Source organism: Lepidothrix coronata, unplaced genomic scaffold (assembly GCF_001604755.1).
Source record: "Lepidothrix coronata isolate B3197 unplaced genomic scaffold, Lepidothrix_coronata-1.0 Scaffold68, whole genome shotgun sequence".
NCBI classification, from domain to species: Eukaryota; Metazoa; Chordata; class Aves; order Passeriformes; family Pipridae; genus Lepidothrix; species Lepidothrix coronata.
Window position 1 is genome coordinate 2,093,572 of NW_016690248.1, and position 23,009 is coordinate 2,116,580.

Sequence of the window (23,009 nt, forward strand, 5' to 3'; positions counted from 1 at the left end):
TGTTTTTATTTGCTAGCTAGTTTACGTAAAATTTTATATGTATGTACGTGAAAGTTTAATCAGTAACCTTCAATGTTCATGTCAGTGATTAAAAGTTGTGGATTTTAAATTTGAATATTAAAAAGAATAGAAAAAATCTGTGATGGGTGATATCAGAAGCTTTTCCCAAGAGAATTTGATGCTGAAAACATCTTAGAACAATAATTTTCTTTCATTTTCAGTGGATATTTTAAATCTGCTCTGGATCTTGACACTTAGACTGGATGAATGTGGAATTGGCTGCATGTACCTACCAAAGGTTTTGTTAGTGCAAAGAATTTCTTTAACCTTTCCCTGCTGTTCATGCAAAATAGGCAAAAAAAATCTTTCCATTTAATTGACAGAACCTGGGGCAGAAACATTAAATCAAAAAGTGTGCCCAGTTTTAAAGCTAAGGGAGTTGCTACCATTTCCCAGTGCTACCTAATTGTTAGGAATCTCTAAAGTCTGACTGTCAACCAATGTTGAGTGAATTTAACTTAAAAAATCCTGAAGAGGGAATCCTGTTTCTTAGGTATCTGGTGCAAACATTGTTCATAAGTCTTAATGAGCAATCTGAGTACTTGGTCACATTCTCATCAGGTGTAGTTCCTAATTAATGCTCAGTATTTTTGATGGAGGAACAGGTTCAATACTGTGAAAAAAAATTATCTTAGTAGATATCACTGGGAATTTTTCCGTTGAGTTACTCTCCTTGACTCCAAACCTAACCTGATAAATGGTTTTAAACTAAAGGAGGGTTGATTTAGACTAGTTGTAAGAAACAAATTTTTTTTATGATGAGAGTGGCAAAACACTGGCAGAGGTTGCCCAGAGAGGTGGAAGATGCCCCGTCCCTACAAACATTCAAGGTCAGATTGGATGAGGCTGTGAGCAGCCTATGTAGTGGAAGATGGCCCTGCTTATTGCAGAGGGGTTGGACAGCTTGATCCTCCCACTGAAGTGAGTGTGGAATACTCATAGACTTGGTTGTGTTAAATATTTCAGAAATTGTATAACAGAATTTTGACTAAGGTAGCAAAGTACAGTTTCTTTATTACTCTTTCAGTGTGGGTTCCTTAATGTCATTTTCTGTTAAGTGCATTGAACTTACTGCTAGTCTTTTGCTCTTCTGTTTAGCAGCCTTACTGCCAGCTTATTCTATAATTGCAGTAAACCAGTGGTTCTCAAATTGTGCCCTGTGGATCACTGGGGATTGACAGTTAATCCACAGCGAGCTAGCAGGTACTGGCTTTCCTCCAAGTCCCCATCCAGGTGATCCTCTGATCAGAAACAATGGAGTGGAGGAGACAGCCCATGCCCTTGGTGCCTGCAGGCAACCAAGTATTTCTGCTGAGCTCCTCCTCACTCATTGGAAGTGTTTGAGAACCCTGGCGTTGAGCATTTGAGTTGCTTATATTTGACTGTGTTGCTGCTACTTAATCATGCATGTTGCCCCTCCATTTCTGTGCAGATTGCAGCCCCACTCCGGAAGAATCTGGCCCAGGTATGTGCATTCATGGCTTCTGCTTCTTCTGAAAATTGCAGGGGTTTGTTCACAGTTAACTGAACAAGTGCCTTGCTGTTAAGATTGACCATTCTGAAATGGTAATGCTCTGTAATGCCACATGAGCTACCTCAGCTGTTGAGAAGTTATTATTTCCTAAGAGTACAGGGGGCATATGTTAACTTCTCATGTCCAGGTATGTGAGAGCACTTGTTCATGGCCTCTCTGGTTTTTCCAGTTGATGTGTTTTAGCAAATGGATGTAGGTGACAACGGTTTGAAGCCTGTTCCAAATGTCATTGAAATCTGTGGAAGTCTGACATCTCAGACATTTCAGACATGCCCTTTCATATGTGCTGTTGAGCTGGCCTTTCTGAATGAGAACTTGAGCAGAACAAGGAGCAACCAAAAAGGCTGATGGAAAATCTCTGTTGTGGGTACGCACCAAGCAGTGTTGGGCATTGCAAGTCAAATGTTTCAGAATACAAAATTTAGGTGTCTTGTCCCACTGTTAGCCTTCTTTCTTCTGTCCTTGTACTTCCATACACATTTACAAGGTCTGAATAATATACCTCTTCAATACCACTCTCTCCCGGACAGATTTCTGTAGTTTCTTCCATTTGAGAGTAGTTTAATCTGAGTTCACTTAAGGTTCAGTCTTTGAACTGTTACAGTGTGGGCTCCTGGGTTTAGCGTAACCGAAGGGAAATAAAGCCTCAGTGCAGTTACGATTTTTGTTTTCACAAAATATATTAAAGTTGTTTTCAGCTACCCACCATTTTCTTCTATCATTGAGAAAATATTTTTAATCAATAAAAGACTTCACAAGGTTTTAATTCTTGGAACATCACTTTAGTTTTTGCAAAATACGAATGTGGTCCATACATATATGCTATTTTTTTACTTTTAAGATGAGTAATTAAAAGCAGTCAGGTCACTCCAACTTGGTACCCAGATGTACCCAAACCTGCATATTAAACTTAAGTGGCTGAAGCTGCAGTGTGTAATGAAACACTTAAGTGCCTGTTTAAGTGGGTTGCTGATTATACTTTACTGGATCAGGGATACGTAACTACCACTTACTTAATAAGTCTCTTTTTTAGAGATGAGTCATTGCAGCCTTGACCTAGATCATGGGCAAGTGTGGGTAGACAGTACTTTGATTTATGGATGCTAGGTTTTTTTAATATGAAAAGACTAAAAATATCTTTTCAAGTCTCTGGAGGACAGATGTTTTAATAATATTTTATTTCTCTGTAGAAGAGAGACTCTTAGGGGGCAAAAAGCAAAAACTTAATCTCTCTCTTCTTCCCTCCTTCCCTCACCCCCACCCCCTTGCCCCTTCCTTCAAAATGCCACATTTGAAAATGTACTTTAAGGTATGACTTTGGTCAGAAGCAATCATAAGAAAAATAGCAAAAACTTACAGGACCAAGTCTGACCCTTAGTTAACAGCCAGAATTCAGTTGCAGTTGTCTGAGTGGAGACTGCAGGATTTGTCTATTGCTGTGCAACATAAAATGTTTAAAGCAAATGACAGGCATCCTGATGTTTTGTGCAATGCCAGTTTTTAAATGGAGTAACTTACAACATGAGCTAGAAACCTCTGATTAAAAAGCAGGATTTGTGTCCCAGACATACCAACAGCTAGCTTGGACTAGGTCTCTGGCTGTTGTATATCTGTAACACCTTGTTGCATCTCCATTGCTTCAAGCCCTATGTCAAATCATCTTATCTATGCATCTGCTCAGTGGAGTCTATAATAGTTTTTAAAAGATCATCTCATAGAACATAACAGCAGAGCCCAGAGTAGAGTTCATATTAGAATTAGAGCCTCGTGCTGTTCGAAGGTGCCATTGATTGATTTGATAGAAAATATACTTTTAGTAATAAAGTTCTGGTAGGAAAATTAATGAGGGGAAGACAGAAGAATAGGAGAATCCTGGTGAAAGCTGAACACTCAGAATTCTTTCACAATTTTTGAAATACTGAGAGTGAAATGTTCCAATCTGATTTGAACCTGGGAGTGCAATTACTTTTATTCCTGTCAACTACTATTCTGTCAACTACCATTGACTAAAAAATTAGAAGAACACAGGTGAAGTAGGTAGCAAAAAGCATTTAGAATTTTGCAGACTGACAAGGGTTTAGTTTTTTCATGGCTAAAATTTTAAACTGAGAGAATACACAGCACAGAGGATTTTTGCTGACTACCCCGGATGAGCCCCTGCATAGAATGTGACTGTTGGGACAAAAAAACATCTTAACAATTGCTTTATCTTCACCAGTGCACTTTGTGATTACCACAGGTAAATATCTTTCAAATGAAGTGCTGCCAGACACACTACAGTTTTAAATCTGCTCTGAGTTAGTAACTACAAACATATATGTACATCCAGGCAATGAGATGATGATGATGCGCTGAGAGATATTTTCAGTTCTTTTTGTCATTCTCATTTGCTTATAGAAAAGCTCTAAAATGCAGTAAGAGAAACACTGTTAGTGTCATCTCTGTTTTGCTTTCTAAGTGATCACAGGGCCATGTTGTGACATCTGACTAATTTTGAGAGAAAATACTTTATAAAACACAAGGTGTAATTCCTTGCCTGTTCTTTTCATGTTTCCTGCTTTTTTATGGCAATGGAACAGAGCCAAACAAATTCCCCTATGTGTAGTTTATGAGGTTATCTATCTACCACATAGAACGAAAGCCAAAAGGATAGTTTTGTTAATCTTGTCAGTTATGTTTCTGTTAGCAGACTTCCAGAGTTCCCCTCTTTGGCTGGTTATCAAAGAAACATTGTTACTAACTCTTAGTCCTGCCTTTGAGTCAAAATCTCAAACAACTTCCTTTCAGGGGCTTGAAGTGTCTCATTCATGCAGGTTTTGATCTGTACTTTGCCCTGTTCCTACAGCCAGCTGGGTTGGGAGTTGTGTGTGTTCTGTTTGTGAGCTCCAGTGCTTTTTAAAAATAAAACACATTGTTCTTCCCCTTAAAAAGAGAAGTGTTCTGTTTCAACCTTACATTAAGGAGGGCAAAACCAAAGCACTGTTCTATTTTCTTTTTATATTGCAGAGAGAATGGATTTTGGTATGGCATCTGAATAATTTTTTGTAAACTCATGGAAGTATTTTTTTAAATTGGTGGTAAGGCAAAAGATGATAGAAGGATAGAAAAGAAACTGAGCATGTGGGATATTTTAAGGCAGAGCAATCTCTTAGGGAGAAGGAATGGCACAATATTTGGGGTACTAAAATAGGACTTGGGCAACCCAATTTCATTTCTATTCTTTCTGTGTAGGACCTTGAACAGAATCCCTCTGGGTCATATCATGTATTTCAGTGGAAGAAGAGCTCCAAAATACTTCCAAGGATCTGGTTGACTCCTGCCTAAATCACTGTATTTAGTATTTCTTGTTAGCTCCCTCTAAGCCTTTAAAACTAATCCGGAGACAGAAAACACTTAAAAGAGTACCTACATGAATTTCTCACCTCCCTGTCTTATTATTCTTATGCTACAGATGGGAGATAAGCAGTCTTGCCTCACTGAGGTGCAATAAGGATCAGTAAGGTGGTGAGGCAGTTGAATGATATTCCTATGAGTCCACAAAGGATTCAAAGGCAAGATATTTGGGAAAAATCTCATTGACAGAAATGGCTAAGCAGGTGTTCACTATTTCTGTAATCCAGTGGACTCTATGCTGTCTGTCTTTGTATGCGCTGTGAAAGGGTGTGTTTGAACATGAACATGCAGTTATGTACACTTCTGTATTCAGTTATTCATGTTTCTGTTATGATTTCCAAATCAACCATTGATCAAATCAGCCTGTTCTGTGGGCACAGATCTGGGAACTTTTACATGGTCTGGAAAGTCATAACAGCCTTACAGAGTAAAATTCTCCATATTTTCCTCATGCAGTAACTACTCTATAAGATTACTGAATTATTACCAAGCATGGAATAACCATCCAGCCAAAATAAAATGAGCTCTAAATATGAATTATCAACAGCTTTGACTTGCAACAGGAAGTTTCTTCTCAATGTGTGTGTTTGTTTCAAAAAAAAGTACTTCCAGTGCTGCTAATTTTTTTTTTCTTTTAAGCAGGTGAATGGAGTGAAGCTCTTTATCCTTTGCTGACCACACTCACCGATTGTGTAGCCATGATGAGTGACAAGGCAAAGAAAGCCATGGTCTTTTTATTAATGCAGGACAGTGCCCCGACAATAGGGCTCTGCCTGAGCCTTCAGTATCGCAGGGATGTTGTCTTCTGCCAAACTGTAAGCAAGCAAATATGCGTGATTTGATTGCACTTCCACATGCAGTGGGATTTATATGAAATTTGAAAGATTAATGTTTTCAGAACTTTTCAGATCTCTTCCTGGGTTTTGCAATGTGACCTCCCCTCACAAGTTGTGCTATCCTGTCCTTACTGGATAGCACTTATATTCATTTGACAGTATAATAACTTACATCCCCTTGGATGTGCATTCATCATTTTTTAAAAACTTATTCCAGAACTAGTGAAATATAGTGTTGTCTACGGATATAACCTTTGCCTTTCAGTGTCACCAAACTAAAAGCAGAAGTAAGATGTGAAAGAGGGGGGCAAAAAAGCCCATGAGCAGCAAGTGTAGTCCCTCAGCTACCTTTTGTTGTTTTCTGCATTGAGAAAGCAAATAGGACATATTGCATCTAAGGAGAGAAGTCCAGCTACAGGGAGAGAAATGAGTTCTGATTCTTTTTCCTAGAAGTTCTGTTTTTGGAACTGCTGGCATCTCTTGTGTCAGGCACTGACTGGCAGGTGTCTGCACTAAAAAAACTTCCGTATTCCTTTTGCCCACTCTCTTCCTCTGCTTCTGTAGTGCATCTACTTCCCTGTGAAATCAGTATCTCATTCATTCATTTCGAACAGTTTATCTCTTGGATGTCATTTGGCAGGGCTTTTGTCCGAAAATGTAATATCAAAAATGTAAAACAAGTGACAGGACAAGAAGAAATGGCCTCAAGTTGTATCAGGAGTGGTTTAGATTAGATGTTAGGAAAAATTTCTTTGTGGAAAGGGTTGTCAAGCACTGGAACAGTCTGCCCAGGAAAGTGGTGGAATCACCATCCCTGGTGAATATCTTGTAACACTAGAGTTTAAATCTGCATAATGCAAACAGATACTGCATTTTTAAGCTTTCTCAAATGCCGTTCTTAAAAAACCAATAATTTATTTATACTATGAAAATTTGTGGCCTGGAACCAGGTGTGTCGATTTTCCATCTGAGACTAAAACAATTCACTCTTTTGTAATTCGTAAGTTGTAGGCCCTACCACAAGTGATCGTGTCCTGAAAACAAATAGATGCAAGATATACAGCAGTGCCATTTTGGGAAAGCTTGTGAGATGAAAGCAGAGTACCCTGAATCTGATTTTATGAATTTGTGGGGGTTTGTTGGTTGGTTGTCTCTCTTCAGCAGGGAAAAGAAGAGTGATGTTTAAGGGAAAAGAGCATCTGTCAGACAGATTTTATGGCACCTCTTATAAGTGATACTGTTTTTGTATGGGGCCGAAGTGCTTTTTTTGTCTTGAATCACTTCATTCTTGTCTGTTTTCTCTCTCACAGCTGACAGCTCTCATTTGTGGTTTCATTATCAAGCTGAGGAACTGCCTGCATGACGATGGATTTCTAAGACAACTCTACACCATTGGCTTGCTGGCACAGTTTGAGAGCCTGCTGAGCACTTATGGTAAAGGCACGGGGGCCAGTGGGTGTGATTATATGTTTAGTCAGCAAATTCTGCATTGAATTGGCTATAACAAAATAGGAGTGTTTGGGACAATCTGCAGCTCAGCTACAAAATGATTTTGAAAACTGAAATGCAAAGCTAGATTATATCTGGGAGTAATTAATTAGCTAACAACTCTTACTTCAATTACTTCTAAAAGATAAAGTGTACTTGTCTTATAATATCAAAGGTTTAAAAAAGACTAAAACGTCACAGTGTGGTTTTTTTTTTCAGAAAATAAATGGATTAAAGTTCTGGTGAACTGGGAGAAACTGTGCCCAAAATATACTTTTTGAATTTTCTTGACCTTCTGTAGTCTTACAGTACAAAGTGAGGTTGAAGAGAGAATATAAAAAGGAAAAACACTTCAAAGCATTTCACTCCTGTGTTTGAACAGCCATCTGGATGCCACTTAGGGAACGCTTTACCTGACAAATCCAGAATACCTTGTAACCTTTCTGACACAAAGGGTGTCATGACTCTAACAGTGCTGGGAAGTACTTACTAATATTATCTAAATTGGAAAATCAGCATGTAAGCTACTTGAAAAACAGTCATCTGGACTGCTGTAGATAACTGGTGTTTTCTCAACCTGCTGAGCCCACAAAGTCAGTCATGATATTGTAGGTCAAGGGGGAGACCTGGGCTATATGACCTCTTCGTCTATGGAACTTCTTAATGGAGTGATGACCTACTGTTGTCATCAGATTGATAAAGGGAAGTTGTACATAACAAATAATGATTATGATTCACTTTTTACTCTTTGATTTAGGTGAGGAGCTGGCAATGCTGGAGGACATGAGTTTGGGAATCATGGACTTGAGGAATGTAACCTTTAAAGTAACTCAGGCTACATCAAATACATCTACTGACATGCTGCCAGTCATCACTGGGAATCGGTAAAAAAAAAATCAAATATACTTTACTCTGGATGAGATGGGGATATGCCAAAATTTAGCTTTTTCTACCCAAGTTGTAGGACAGCTGCTATATTAATGAGCAAAGCAAAAGCAGCTTTTGTTAGGAAGTTAGCAAAACTAAATGTCCATGAGGATGTAGTATCAACATTACAGGTTGCTGTAGGTTTATTTTTGAACTAGACTAGATCTTCTGATTGGGAGCAAGCTGTAGCAGTTCCTGAAAATCAGTATTGATTGATACTTGGTTTTTATTGTGTTATATACTTGTTATTTATTTATATATGAACATAATAGTTGTATTATGTTGTAGATGTTATCCCTCTTTATGTAAATAACATGTTCTTGGAATGTAGCTTTTTGATCTTTGTGACTAATAGCTGTTTACTTCTTTTCAGTGATGGATTTAATGTGAGGATCCCTCTGCCAAGCGCCTTGTTCGATTTGTTGCCGCGAGAGATTCAAAGTGGCATGTTACTGAGGGTTCAGCCTGTTCTTTTCAATGTGGGAATCAATGAGCAGCAAACCTTAGCAGAGAAGTATGTGTTTAGTCATGCAAGCTCAACCTTAATGGCAGTTTGGCAGTGGAACTGTGTTGCTCTGTAATTGCACTGTTGCATTACTAACAGTGATTCAGTTTCTCCAACACACAAAAAAGGGAATAACAAATGAAGCTGTCAGATGCCGAATAAATGAAAGGAGGTCCTTCTTTATGTACCACGTAGCTGTAAGCTTCTTACCTCATGTGTTTGAGACTAGTGCAGGTTTATGTGGTTCAGAAGTGAATTTACAGATGAGGAAATCTGTCATGGACTATTTAACACAGAGGTGCTGCTTGTGACTTTATACCTCTGTGAGTAAGAGATCATTCTGAGTATTGCTGTGTATTTGCTCTCTTGGTTTTTCACTGTCCTCTAGACTCCCTCTTCTGGTCACTGTCAAAAACCTGGATAATGGTCAAGATGGACCTTGATTTTAGCATATCCTTGTAGTGTTTATATAATGCAAAATTGCTTTTGTAAAGCTGAAAAATATGTAATTATATTTGCTATGGAAACTGCTCAGTTTTGGAAGAGCCACCAGAGCTTCCCGCTGTTATGGCCATATCCTTTAAAGAATACATTGACAGAGCACTGCTGTAATGGAGAACTCCAGTGAAGTCAGGCACATGCATATTGTGACAGCAGCCTTGGTTCTGGGGTGGAATATGCACTGTGATGGTGGGCAACTAGAAGAAGCCTAACAAAAGCATTCCAGCAATTACTGTTGTCCTGTATTGCCTATAAAGGTGACTAGCACAGATGTCAGCAGTCTGTGTGCATATCTGTGTGTATATATATATATATAGTTAAATGAGATGAATCAAGGCATTGTTGACAATATTTATTACATTTTTCTTTCACCTTCCTTTCCTTTTTTCCACTCACACCCATGTCTTTTCTTTTTCTGTAATACATTATTGCAATACTTCTCTGTTACACTCAACTCTGCCCTTGAAGGGTTAGGAATTCATGGGTTGAATCTTTAAACTTTTTCTGGGAGTCACATTGTCAAGTGCAGTTGTTTTGAAGAAGAGGAGAAACCTTTTACTTCGGGCTTAATTGTTCCTTTCTTCACCTTTTTAAGATTTGGAGACACCTCACTGCAAGAAATAATTAACATGGAAAGCTTAGTGCGTTTGAATTCGTACTTTGAGCAGTTCAAGGAAGTTTTGCCTGATGATTGTAAGTATTTAGTAATTAATGACTAATTTGGTTGAACAGCACAATTCAGGCTGATTTTTTCATTTGTTTGCTTTATGTTAGTTGTTTAAATGTTGATCATACAGCAGCATTAGTAACCTCCAAGAAATGATGCAACTCTATTTCAATACTTTAGTACTAGGTAGAGCAGATTCAAGAGATTCAAAGGTCAGACTGATTAACTTCCCTTTTTAAATTTGCTTTTACATCTCTTTCTAAGTGGCATTATGTACTGTATAATCATGCAGCCAGGCAGTTGAATTGCTATGAGGGAAAGGCATAAAAGTGAGAGGTTATAGCAGCAGCACTCTTATGTGCAATTTTTGGTGATGTTCTCTGCACTTATGATAACCTGCACAGGGAGCAACTGCCAGTTTCGAGGAACTCAGTCCGCTTGCCCTCTCCTTATCCTTTAGCACTTTTCTATAATTGCTGCATCTGCAGCCACAACAGAGAACCTGGAAGAGAAGCAATTGCTACAAGCTTGCATTTTACTGGTTATGTAGGAAAATGTCTTGCTTGTTACTGTTTGGGGTTTTCTGGCGGGAAGGCAGTGGCATAAATGTTACTTAAATGTAACCACAAAATTGTGAAAATTAATCAATTCATTATTATTACTATCAAACCTCTTCTAAGCTAATTTCATGAGTCCTACAACTGCAGTTTTATTGCAGGAATAAAAATGCAATATCATGCAACAGGATAGTAAGAAATCTGTCTGTTAAGTACGTTATTGTACTTTCAGTTACCCTGCATTTTTTTGATACAGCTGAGGGCAGAAGCTGTTTCCCTCCTTTCAGGCATTCATAATCCTGCATAATTAATTCTTGGAAATTTTAGCTGTAAAATTTATTTTTTTATTATTATATAGTAGTCTAGCATCAGATTTTCTTGTAAGGTTCAAAAATTATTCAATTTAAAGTGATTTTTGTACATAGCTCTGTCTAGTCTTCCATAATAATATTTCCCATTCTGTTCCTTTCCTCCTGAATTTTGCTTGCCTTTTTTTTTTAACTTCTTTCTCTTCCCTCATCCCCAAACCTCTTATGTTTGATCCAGTCATCTTTTAGCTTTTACCTTTTTTTTTCCCGAAACTTGAGGTGATATTTACAATGTGCAAAGCAAAACATACTTTTCCATGAACCCTTGTCAAGGGAGAATAACATTTTACATTTAACTGTAAACCAGGTGACTATGACCAGTGATGTAGTCTGTGGTAAGTAGAGACAAAAGAAAAACCACAAAGATCATTCTAGGGAACAAAAGACCCAGTGAAGTATCTGCTGGCAGATTGTAGGAAGTGTTCCCTTCAAGAACAGTACACAGGAAAAGTTGATTCCTGATCCACTGTGCTTGTCTCTGTACTCTTAATTCTAAGCTCTGCAGAATTAGTAAGTGCATTACTGTCTTAGCTTCCTCAGCTCCTTGTCCTTGTTCCATTTGTTCTCCTTGTCTTTAAAGACTTGAGGAGATGGTCTGTGCACTCTTTTTGTTTACAGGTATTACTTTCTTGGTAGGTGTAGAGTTCAAGCAGAGCCAAGCAGGATAGGCACAATATTGCTAATCATAGAACAGAAAAGTAGAATTGTTTAGGTTGGAGAAGATCTTTAAGATTGTCAAGTCCAACAGTTAACCCAGCACTGCCAAGTCCACCACTAAACCATATCCCCAACGGCCACATGTGTCTTTTAAATACCTCCAGGGATGCTGAACCAGCCACTTCCCTGGGCTGCCTGTTCCAGTGATTGACAACTCTTACAGTTAAGAAATTTTTACTAACATCCTATCTAAACCTCCCCTTGCACAACCTGAGGCCGTTTCCTTTTGTCCTGTCACTAGTTACCTGGGAGAAGAGGCCAACCCTCACCTCACTACAACCTCATTTCACATGGTTGTACAGAGTGGTAAGGTCACCCCTGAGCCTCCTTTTCTCCAGGCTAAACAACCCCAACTCCCTCAGCCAGTCCTCATAAGACTTGTGTTCCAGACCCTTCACCAGCTCCACTGCCCTTCTCTAGACATGTTCCAGCACCTCAACATCTTTCTTGTAGTGAGGAGGCCAGAAATGGGCACAGGATTTGAGATGGAGCCTCACAAGTGCCAAGTACAGAGAGACAATCACTGTCATCATCCTACTGACCACACTATTGCTGATCCAAGCCATGATGCCATTGGCCTTCTTGGCCACCTGGGTACTGCTGGCTCATGTTCAGCTGCTGTCAACCCAGGTCCTTTTCCAACAGGCTGCTTTCCAGACACTCTTCCTCAGGTCTGTAGCGCTCCATTGGGGTTGTTGTGACCCAAGTGCAGGATGCAGCACTTGGTCTTTTTGGACCCCATACAGTTGGCCTCAGCCTGTTGATTCAGTATATCCAGATCCCTCTGCAGAGCCTTCCTGCCCTCCAGCAGATAAATATGCCTCCCAACTTGTCAGTCATCTGCGACTGAGGGTGCACTTTATCCCCTTGTCCAGATCACTGAAAATGGTATTAAACAGGACTGTCTCCAATACTGAGCCCTGGGGAACCCCACGAGTGACCGGCCACCAGCTGGATGTAACTTCATTCACCAACACTTTCTGGGCCCGACCATCCAGCTGGTTTTTTACCCAGTGAACAGTGTGCCCCACCAAGCCATGAGCAGCCAGTTAGTCCAGGAGAATGCTGTGGAAAACGGTGTCAGAGGCTTTATTAAAGTCCAGGCAAACAACATCCACAGCCTTCCCTCATCCACTCACCAGGTCACCTTGTCAATAGAAGATCAGGTTAGTCTAACATATTGTTTGTTGTGAGAAGATAAGTAGTGCAAAAATAAAACTTCATATGTTACCCATGTAGGGTTCTTTTTCTCACATAATCATTTCTAACAGTGAATACCTCTTATTTGTTCAACCACAGCTTTACTTGGTGTTCTCTATGGTTACCCCTTCAGGAAAAAAAAAACAACAACAAAATAACAAAGACAATCTGTTTAATACTTGTAGTTGATTTTCTTGAGAGTCTTGCTACATTTGTAAGAGATCATGTGTAACACTTGAACATGGAAGACGAGGTACTCTGAAAAATTTCAACTGCTTTATTTCTGCTTAGTGAAATATTAATAAACAGATATGACAATGCAGTGTCCTGTCAGAGTGTTTCTTGTAACTGACAGCTGACCAGCTTGCAAATTTAAAATTGAAAATGTGAGCAGAGTAGAAAATAGATTCAGAGTTTCTGTCGAGACACACGACTCCTGTCACCTCTGTGACACACAAACCAATCTATACTATACCAGTCTTGTTCCCTTTGTTCATTCTGTTATTATATTGCTATTAGATTCTAAGTCCCTGAAGTTTTAAATAACCTGAATTTATATTTCCAGTTGAGTTTAATTAAACTTGAATGTGTTTTTTTGATGGTACTAAGTAATTAAGAACTCAATTAATTGTTGTAAGCTCTGTAACTTTCAAGAAAACACAATTATGTTTGCAAAAGGCAAATAGGAACACTTATCTTTGTAATGATCTGTTGAATACAGATAAATAAGTGGAATTGGTTTTGTTTGTTTTATAGGTCTACCTCGATCTCGTAGTCAGACGTGCCTGCCTGAACTGTTAAGATTTCTGGGACAAAATGTACATGCAAGGAAAAACAAGAATGTTGATATCCTTTGGCAAGCTGCTGAGGTATTTATTCATCTAAGCATCTCTGTATAGTTCAGCTGATTTTCTGTATGCATACATGTTTTCTCTTTTTTATTATTGGTCTGTTTGTATTTCTTCATTTGCTTGTGTGTAGCTTGGAAAGCTGCTAGGTTAAACTTCCTCTAGAATGAAACATGGGGAGATAAAATATATTTTCCACATCAGAATTTTCCCTACAACTCACACAATGGAGTTCTGCTCTCTCAAAGATGACAAATTTTAACATCAAAGTCCTACACAGCATTTGTGTCTCTAAGGAGAAGTACAGATATGTTCTCTGACAGAAAGTTATGTATATGGACAAAATGATGGATTGTATATCCTGTTTCTAGATATGCCGCAGACTAAATGGTGTTCGATTTACAAGCTGTAAAAGTGCCAAGGATAGGACTGCCATGTCGGTCACCCTGGAGCAGTGTTTGATCCTACAGCATGAACATGGAATGGCTCCACAGGTTTTCACCCAGGCTCTGGAGTGTATGAGGAGGTAAGAGTTTGACTGCATCACTTATTCCTGAATGAGGAACCATGCAAACTGCAGAGGAGTGGTGGTCTCTGTTTCTGTCAAAAGAAAAAACAAAGTAAACTAAAGTCAGAAAACTGCAGAACTGACTGCTAAAATTCACCCCTCCCTTGCATATGAGTTGTATATGCTAAAGCTGGTTCTTACCAGTTTTGTATCAGAGGGGCTTGACTTTTCAGTAGTAAACGAGTTTTCAGAGAAGCATGTAAAAACGTGTTTTCAGTTAATGCTGAGCTTATAGAACAGGAAACTGGTGCTTCTTTGGAAGTTGTTTAATGATAAGGTTACCTGAACTGTCACAGCACTGGATTTCTTAGTTCTAGATTAGGCAGATTACTCAGGGATGGCCTGTCTTTTGTTCTTTGAAACACAGACACCTGCAGTTTGCACTGGTTTGCCACATGTATTCTTTAGCAGTGAAACACTGCTCACTGGGTGAAATGTATGAGTGTTTCACACTACAACAACCAAATTTCATCACAATGTGTCAGTGTGCTGTTGTCGTATCAATATAATGATGTTCTGTATTCTGAAGCAGCAGAGATGTTTGCAGAATTAAATACTGTACTTAAAGAAAAAAATAACATCTGTTTACTGTTGTTCAATGCCTTGTTTCAAGCACTGCTGGAAAACTCTGTAAGTCACATACCCAAAGAAAGGATAAGAAATCTAGCTTTAGTCTTTATCAATGTAGTTCAACAATGCTGTTCAGTCCTGTTTTTCAACATTCACTCTTACCGAATGTACTGTACTGTGTGTCTTTTCACCAAATTCTCTAGAGTGTTCAATTCTCTTATCCTTTCTGTATGTTTTTGCTGTTTGACCCTTTCCTACTCTTCAGTTGCCTAGAAGAAAAATGTCTCATACAATATAACACTTCCAGCCTCTTACACTAATAATTTGAGGGGTTATATCTACATCTAATTGGATGTCACTGGACTTCTTTATTTTCACTTTTTTTGCTGCACTTTTTGCTTCATTGTTACAGAGTTATTAAAGTATGTGAAAACTGCACTCAGAGACTAATTAAAACTTGATGCTAGAAACAAAATTTGAAACAATTTCGTGAGGGAGAAATTATTAACTTAAAAAGGAACTAAGTAGCTCTCAAACATCTTTAAATTATGCAACTTGTCGACTTAGACATCTGAAGCAAAAATAGTTTTGTTTCACAGTTTTGTATGTAATAAGAATAAAAACAACTAGGAAAAATACTGGGAATCTTGTTACTTTCTTCAAATTCATTACTGGGTCCGTGAAGTTCTTTTAATACAGTCGTGGGCACAGTAGAGAGAGAGGTTAATGATAACATTGTTTTGGTCCTACCCATTTAATATAACACAGGATCAGATACAATATCGACCCAAGAAAAATATTGCTTTATGTTGACCTACTCAGGGATATTGAAAGAGGGCCAATTTAATCAAAACCTTTGGGTTGAGTGTTCTGTCAACATCAGGGACTTGTTCTGGCAGGTGAAAGACGTGACTTTCTCTTCTGTTACATCTTTGACTAAGAGAGATTGTGCAGAACAAATACTGACTAGTCCTGAGGGAAAACCAAGATTAGACCATTCTTCAAGCTCTTCCTCACATCTCATTGCTCTTTGGGATACATAGCTGTGTTTTTAAGATTACTTGTTGATTTTACTCAGGAACAATGGCACAGAATTAACAAAGTTTAATGAGACAGATTGTATTATGGAATAATTATGGAGTAGTCCAGCTCCACCGAATCCCATTTCAACCTGGACAGGTTGGCCTGGCCTAGATGATATATACAGGACATGAAAGGGCAAATTACTTCTAGGGCATTCAGAAAACTTGGGTATTTTTCTTTTAGCTTGGCTCTTTTATTTGTGCAACTGTACTGGAAAAGGAAGGTTGGGTTCATTCTTGGAGACTTTTGAAGTTTCTGGGGTAGTTGGAAAGACAGGGAAGAGGTACTAATAAGTTGTGAGACTCAGAGAAAGTATTTAATCTCTACTGGTAACTTCCCAGAGAAGAAAAGCATCCTTGCTCCATTCTTGAAAAAAATTAAGAAAGCATCTCTTCTTCCATGTGATGTTGATCTTCAGAGATGTTAGTTCCCACTTGTCTTCAAGGACTTCCCCTTCCTTCCTGGTCTTGTGATAGTTACATTCAGTGAGCATGGACATCAGGGAGAGAACGTAGAGTGCTCGTTGTAGATTCTTGTAGAAATTCACAGATACAAGGTTGTGGTTTTCACCTTAGAAACAAATATCCTATTAGAATAAACTCACTTTTCTATAAATTAGTTACAGCTTTTCCAGTCCTAAATGAAATATATGGTAACTCACAGCCTACAAGTAGTAAAATCTTGATGATATGTCTGGAAGTCCAAGCTACAGAGGAAGTGGCTACCTGGCCAGTAAAGGCAGATCAAGAGTCAAAGTCCAGATGGATCATGTAGCCTCTTCCATCTGCAGCCAACACTCCCCATTAGACCTGTGAATCCCTGCTATCCCTTCCCCTACCAGATTTCTGTCCTGTCAAAAATGCCAGTGGAGATGTTTGTGTGAATATGCTCTAAGGCAGTTTCAGTCAAAATCGTGGGTAGCAAAATCCTTTACATGTTTCAGGTAGCCTAGCTCATTTTCATTAAAACAATTAGGAAGTTGCAACACAAACAGTTTAGCCATCAGAGGATACCTGTCTTTGATAGGGACTCTTGAAAAGCAGCTGGAAATGCGGTTAGGGAAGTAATCTCTTCTAGCTGCCATGGTGCTGTCTAAAAGGAATTACATAATAATAAAGTCCTGAGAGTCATGTTTGGATATGACCACTCACTGCAATAAAACAGCCATGAAAAACATGCTTGGATTACTTCAGTTATTGATATGCTTTAAGAATAAAATTGTGTTGAGTTGACCTTGAGCACCTGCCAAATGCGCACCCAACTGCTCACTCACTGCCTCCCCTCAACAGGATAGGGGGAGAAAATATGTGAAAAAGCTCATAAAGACAGGGAGATCCCTTGCCAATTACTGGTACAGGCAAAACAGACTCAGCTTATAGAAAATTGATTTTTTGCAAGTGGATTTGGGATGTTAAGAAACAAAGACAAAAATTAAAGAACCTTGCCTTCCACAACCCCTTTTGTCCTAGGCCCAAGTATTCTGGTCCTCTATTCTCAGCTCCTCTGCCTCCTCCCCATGTTGAGCAGTGCACAGAGGATGTGGAATGGGGGTTTGCACTCAGTCCATAACAGCTCTTCTCTGCTACTCCTTCCTCCTTGCACTCTTCCTCCACTCCAGCACGGGTCCTTTCCATGGGCTGCACTGCGGATAGTCGTCTCCATGGCTGCAGGGGAAACTCTGCTTTAGTTTGGTGCTCACAGGGATGTTTCTCACATCTTTTCCCATTGTCCTTCACTGCCATGCAGTGTTTTGCCTTTTCTTACACAGGCTTTCCCTGAGGCACCAGTGTGGCTGAGGGGCTCAGCTGTGCCTGCGGTGGGTCCACTGAAGCTGGGTGGAACCAGCAGTGTCCAGCATGGGGCAGCCATGGGAGGATTCCCATATGCAAGCTAAATTAGCAGGGAATTTGCTTTGTCTCTTTACCCTAGTCCTCTCCTAGAGGTAATCTGCTGATTAACGTTTTATTTAAGACACTGCACAGTTTGGTATACTTGACATATCCAAAAGGTGACTTTTCACCCCTCGGGTAGAAGCATCTACATGGGCCAACAGTGACAAGGAAGCACTTTCCAGCTCTTGCCTCCATTCCCACCATATGTGTCTGTACATATGTCTTTGTGTAAAATTGAGTAGCTTGATACTAATTTTTAATGGTGGAGATGTAGCATGTGATTTTGATAATGCCATCTTGTCATTTTGATCCTTCCTTCTTTTCCTTTCCCACTGTTTTACTTTTTATCTATACTCTAAAACACTACTTCCTCCAGGCTATTTTACTGAGCCTTTATCCACCACTTTCCAGTCAACATTAGCTTTCTACTGACTGATTCTTCTGATCACACACACACATCCTCCTCCCTATCACTACAAAAATAATTGGGATTTGTAGGCATCACAGATGCAGTCTGCCCTTGTCCAGTGTAGGCACCAGGAAAACATATTTTGATCACTGATTTGGATCTGTTAATTCAGATCAGAAATACAGTTGGTTTCCTTTCCTGCCCACCTAACTCCATTTGACTTGAAGTGTCACCAGCTTCTGAATGCTATTTTTCTCTTTCACCACCTCCAGGGTCTATCTGTTTTCTTCCAAGACATTGTCCATTGGTTACCTAACCTTGCTATGCAACCAGCAAGGTTATGGATCAGTTTTTATGGATGGAGAGAGTGCACTAGTTCTAACAGGATCAGGCTCACGGGTTGCACTTAGTTGTTGCTTTGCAAACTAAAGATAGAGTTGGACTGCACAAGGTATAAGAGTGATCCAGTATGAAAGGCCACACTACAAAGCCTCAGGTTACCTGAAGAGGTATTTGCCACTGTATCCTCCAGTGCTCAGTGTAGGAAGTGGGGGCACAATGAGATGGGCTTTGCAGCATCTCTTGCCTTCATGTGCATATATTGAGGCACTTCAGAAACATGCATTTTGAGAAGTATATTGATACACCCTTGAATTCACGTCAAAGCAGAGAAACAAATGGGTGATTTGGGTTTTTTTGTTTACATGTTGAACAGGTAGTTAAGAGGTTAAACTAAGGCACTGCCACCCACATGGAAAGATGTTTGAAAGGGTCAAATACTACAATGGTTATTCATGTTCAGCTTGCTTTTCAGAGCTCCACTTCTTTGCAGCATGCCAAAGCATGGCAGAGCAGCATGGGGTATTATTGCTTGGTAATCTGAAAGAATGAACATGGAAAACCATTTATGTTCAACCTACATGTGTTTATTTTCACTAGACTACAATACTTCTTTCTTATTTTTCTCTTTTATTCTCTTTCCCTCTCCTTATTTCTGCAATTGTACTGATACATATTTTTGAGACCTTTTTCCACTCTTTCTTTACTTCCATCTTCTGATTTTGTTGTGCGTTCCTCCATGTTTTTTCATTTTCTTGACCACCTTGTGTTGCCATCTCTTTTTATGCATTCATTTGCATGTCCGTCTTCCTTTCTGTTTTATTTTCCCTCTTCCCAACCTTCTTCCTTTTCACAGCATTGGAACACGGGAGATAGTCACGCAGAAGAACTTGAGTGGCTTGGTGCCCATCCGAGATTTCAGACTAGATCCCAGCCTCCTCTACTCTATTCCTTTACTAGCTCTCAGCCCCAATTTACTGATTGTGTGGCTGTTTCTGAGCATAGCGTACCTGGTGGCCAGATTACGTTGCAAGTGAAGATTAAGTTAAAAACAAAAACAAAAAAAGTGCTTGAATGTGTATTGCCACTTGGTACCTGCTGGACAAAGGAATGTGTCATAGCATTGTCTGCCAAGAATTATTATTATGCCTTACAATTTTACGTTTCTATTGTACTAAACTGTAAATATACATCAAATTATTTTATCAAAAAGAATTGTATTGAAACTTTAAATTATTGTTCTGCTTTCAGTGCTTGTAACATAGTCTGACATTGGCCTGTTACCTCGTTACTTTAGCTGGCCTGAAGATCTCTTACCAAATATAGTTTTATGTTACTTGTTTCATGTATTCCAGAGAAAGGAACTCTATCTGAAAAGAATTTGTATCTTTTTGTATATTTAAGGGGTATGCTAATCTTGCCTTTCATTTTTACAAGGTATGAAGAGGAAAAATAAAAACACGGGTGGGGTTTATAAGAAATTGTAAGAAATTTATTTAAACAAATTTCTACCTTCATTTCAAAGCATAATATCCAAATTACTGGACAGTTTGTAGAACCATAGTCTTGTTCCTTTCTCATGGTTAAGTATGTTCTAATAGACTAGTGTACCCACTCAAAAACCAACTTGCCGTGTGCTGCATGCAGAATGATTTCATTCAACTTGTAGATCTGCATTTTGCAATGTATTAAAGACATAAAGAGAATAACTTGTGGTTAGGAAGGGGATGTAATTGGCATTAGCCTGCTAATGATCCATTATCTGTTTCAGGTGCTCTGTTATAGAACTTATTCTGAAATAGAGTCATTATCATCCTAGAAGATAAAGATATTGGTCTTTAATATTTCAGGCAAGAAGAGGGAGGTATCAGTTAGCTCCTGTAGTTAGTGGGTTTGAGGTTTTCCATTGGGCTTTATTTTAATTACATTAGACTAAATATTACTGTTATTCCATTTTTAAGTGTTGGACAGCTTTAATAAATTATGATGCTGATAGTGACTTAGTGATAAACGAATGATGGTAAGTTAACATATTTAGGTGGTGAAACTAAAGCGGCTTACCTAGTTTAGTGATGCAGATAAATTTGATCATCATTTATATATAACATCAAACTGGGGAAGGCCTGTTTAAACTGAAAGGTTTTGTTGGTTCAGTGCTCTGGCAGAGCTTGTCAATAGCAATAGCTGATTAAAAAAAACTAACCTCATTTAATGTAGTTTGATAAATTCATAAAGGGATTTACTTCGCTTGGTGCCTGAGATGATTTGGGGCTTCTGAGGAGAACTAGTACTGTGATTTGTATTTTCTACTATTATTAACTTGCTCAAAAACTATAGGTAGCTATAGCTTTTATTATCAATTTTAATGGAATTTGAAAGCTGCTGGAAGAAGTATGCTAAAAAAAAACCAAAAAAGCACAGTTAGAATAAAAATTAAAACTAAATCCTAACTTTGGATTTAATTATTCTAACTAAAAAAAAAAAAAGTGTGTGTTATATTTGTGTCTTCATGAAATCAGACTGTACAGTACACTATCTCCTGATATTTTCCTCACTATTCTTCCAATTTTGTTTTTAAAAGGAAAAAAACAAACAACACAAAAACAAAACACCAGAAAGACATATCTGGGTTTTTATATATATATACATATATATATATATTTAAGCATGTGTCCTATTTATTTTTAGTTGCTATGAATTTAGGTGCATCCTTACTGATGATGAGATTTAAAATCATGGTATGACGGTATTGGACATACCCATGTCCTCTGCTGATACCTGGTACCACTGTGTCTCCATAGTAATCATCTCTTCTTTCTGATTAACACTGGTTCATTTGCTATTGGGTGCCCTAGTCTACCTTTTTACAAAGCAAGCAGTTGTGAGGTTGGACTGTGGCCTTGTTCTTGCAACACGATGAGTGTCCTAGTCTCAGTCTGACAAGATGTGAAAGTAACTTTAGTAGAATCACAGCTGAAAGGGACCCACAAGGGTCATTGAAGTCCAACTTTTGGCCCTGCACAGGACCATCCCCAAGACTCACACCATGTGCCTGGGAGCATTGCCCAAATGCTTCTTGAGCTCTGTCAGGCTTGAGCTCTGTCAGGCTTGGGGCCATGACCCTGGGGAGCCTGGTCCAGTGTCTGACCACCCTCTGATAGTAGAGTGGCAGGCATGTCCACTGAACTCCCTGAAATTATTAATCTCTTCAAAGTATCATCACTGCTCATGACTATCACTTAGAATTGTAGTAAGACCACACCTAGATTCATCTAGGCTTTTTGAAAACAAATAGGTTTTTTCTTTTCTTCTTTAATGGGGACACGTTTTGGGTTTTTCCTTTTTGAGCTTGGTCTGTGCTTTCATTTGGGCATTGAGATTTAAGATGCTGTATTGCTTACTGCTTACAGCAGAAGAAAGATGGCACATGAAATGGTGTGTGTAAAATACGTTTTTGTTACCATCTCTGTGCCATAGAGGGGCATGTGCAACAACCAGATGCAGGGGAATGCATTGTGAACAGAGTGATTCACTTTGGAGTTAAAATGCTCATCCAGCATCCCATATTTGCTAGTTAAACTTACTGCTTTTATTAGTGCTTTGAAGTATAACTTGTGCAATTTTTTGATGAATCTATTTAGCTGCAACAGCCATTGGGGGAGTTCTATAACACAAAAACCAATGCCAGGAAAACCATGTTCTATGTCTGTTCTATAAAAGGCAAGCACAGAATGTGCTCTGGAGACAAATTTCAAACTTACTGTTTCTTAAAGCAAAAAAGTTACAGTATGTTATGAAGTTAAAGTAGATGTTACATACAGAACACAGTTACAGCCAGTTTCATTGACCAAAATTAGAAGAACAGTGAAGTCAGTGAGAGTACAAGAACTTTCAAACTGAACCAGAATCCAAACCCTCCTTTTGAATCAGATGACCACAGTTTACCTGGTAGATTCTGCAGCCAAGACAGGACTAATGTGACATTTCCACCATAAGATGTTGTACTGTACACTTTGCCATGAAGGTCTAATATTAATTGTTTAGGTTTCAGTCCTCAGTCAGGGAAAGACATTCTCCTGCAAGCCTAAATTGATTTATAATATATATTTAAAAGATAGTGCTTCCTCTTTGTATGTCTGTTTTTTGGATATAAGTAAAGGAACTCTGAATTAGAGTTACATATGTAAAGAAGCCTTAGAACCAGAGTAGTTTTCTATTGTAGCACAGAACCTCTTTGTAATATGGGGGCAGTTGCACCAAAACGGTGGGTGAAAATTAAATTCTGCACAGCTTTGTTTCATTGGGGTGATGACTGTCAACAGAGACAGTCTTTTTTTGCACCTAAGCAAAGCTGCTATTTCATGATTAAGATTTTTTTTTTTAGACTCTGTTGGTTTTCAATTCAATTTATGCATGCAGAGATAACTGGAAAGTCATTATTTTTGTATCGGCTCTAATCTTTTAAGTAAGTACTGATAATACTGACATACAGGGAACAATAAAATTACTTTAAAGGTCTTATAGAGAGATCAGCAGTTTTTCTTTTT

At 38.7% G+C, this 23,009-nt stretch overlaps 1 protein-coding gene across 15 annotated transcripts in view; it reads left to right on the top strand.

Moving 5' to 3' along the window:
- Positions 1-23,009, top strand: part of INPP4A (inositol polyphosphate-4-phosphatase type I A) — a 124,613-nt gene that overhangs the window by 98,238 nt on the left and 3,366 nt on the right. For 8 of the 15 annotated variants that reach the window (XM_017818420.1, XM_017818414.1, XM_017818426.1 and 5 more), the window contains 9 exons: positions 1,493-1,525; positions 5,630-5,802; positions 7,134-7,257; positions 8,069-8,195; positions 8,612-8,752; positions 9,840-9,937; positions 13,510-13,622; positions 13,973-14,127; positions 19,319-20,877. In XM_017818420.1, the coding sequence (XP_017673909.1) occupies positions 1,493-1,525; positions 5,630-5,802; positions 7,134-7,257; positions 8,069-8,195; positions 8,612-8,752; positions 9,840-9,937; positions 13,510-13,622; positions 13,973-14,127; positions 19,319-19,499 (1,145 nt within the window). In that variant the 3' untranslated portion in view covers positions 19,500-20,877. Of the gene's footprint in view, positions 1-1,492; positions 1,526-5,626; positions 5,803-7,133; positions 7,258-8,068; positions 8,196-8,611; positions 8,753-9,839; positions 9,938-13,509; positions 13,623-13,972; positions 14,128-19,318; positions 20,878-23,009 lie in introns of those variants that run through there. The other 7 variants (XM_017818422.1, XM_017818429.1, XM_017818423.1 and 4 more) reach the window with 4 other exon arrangements.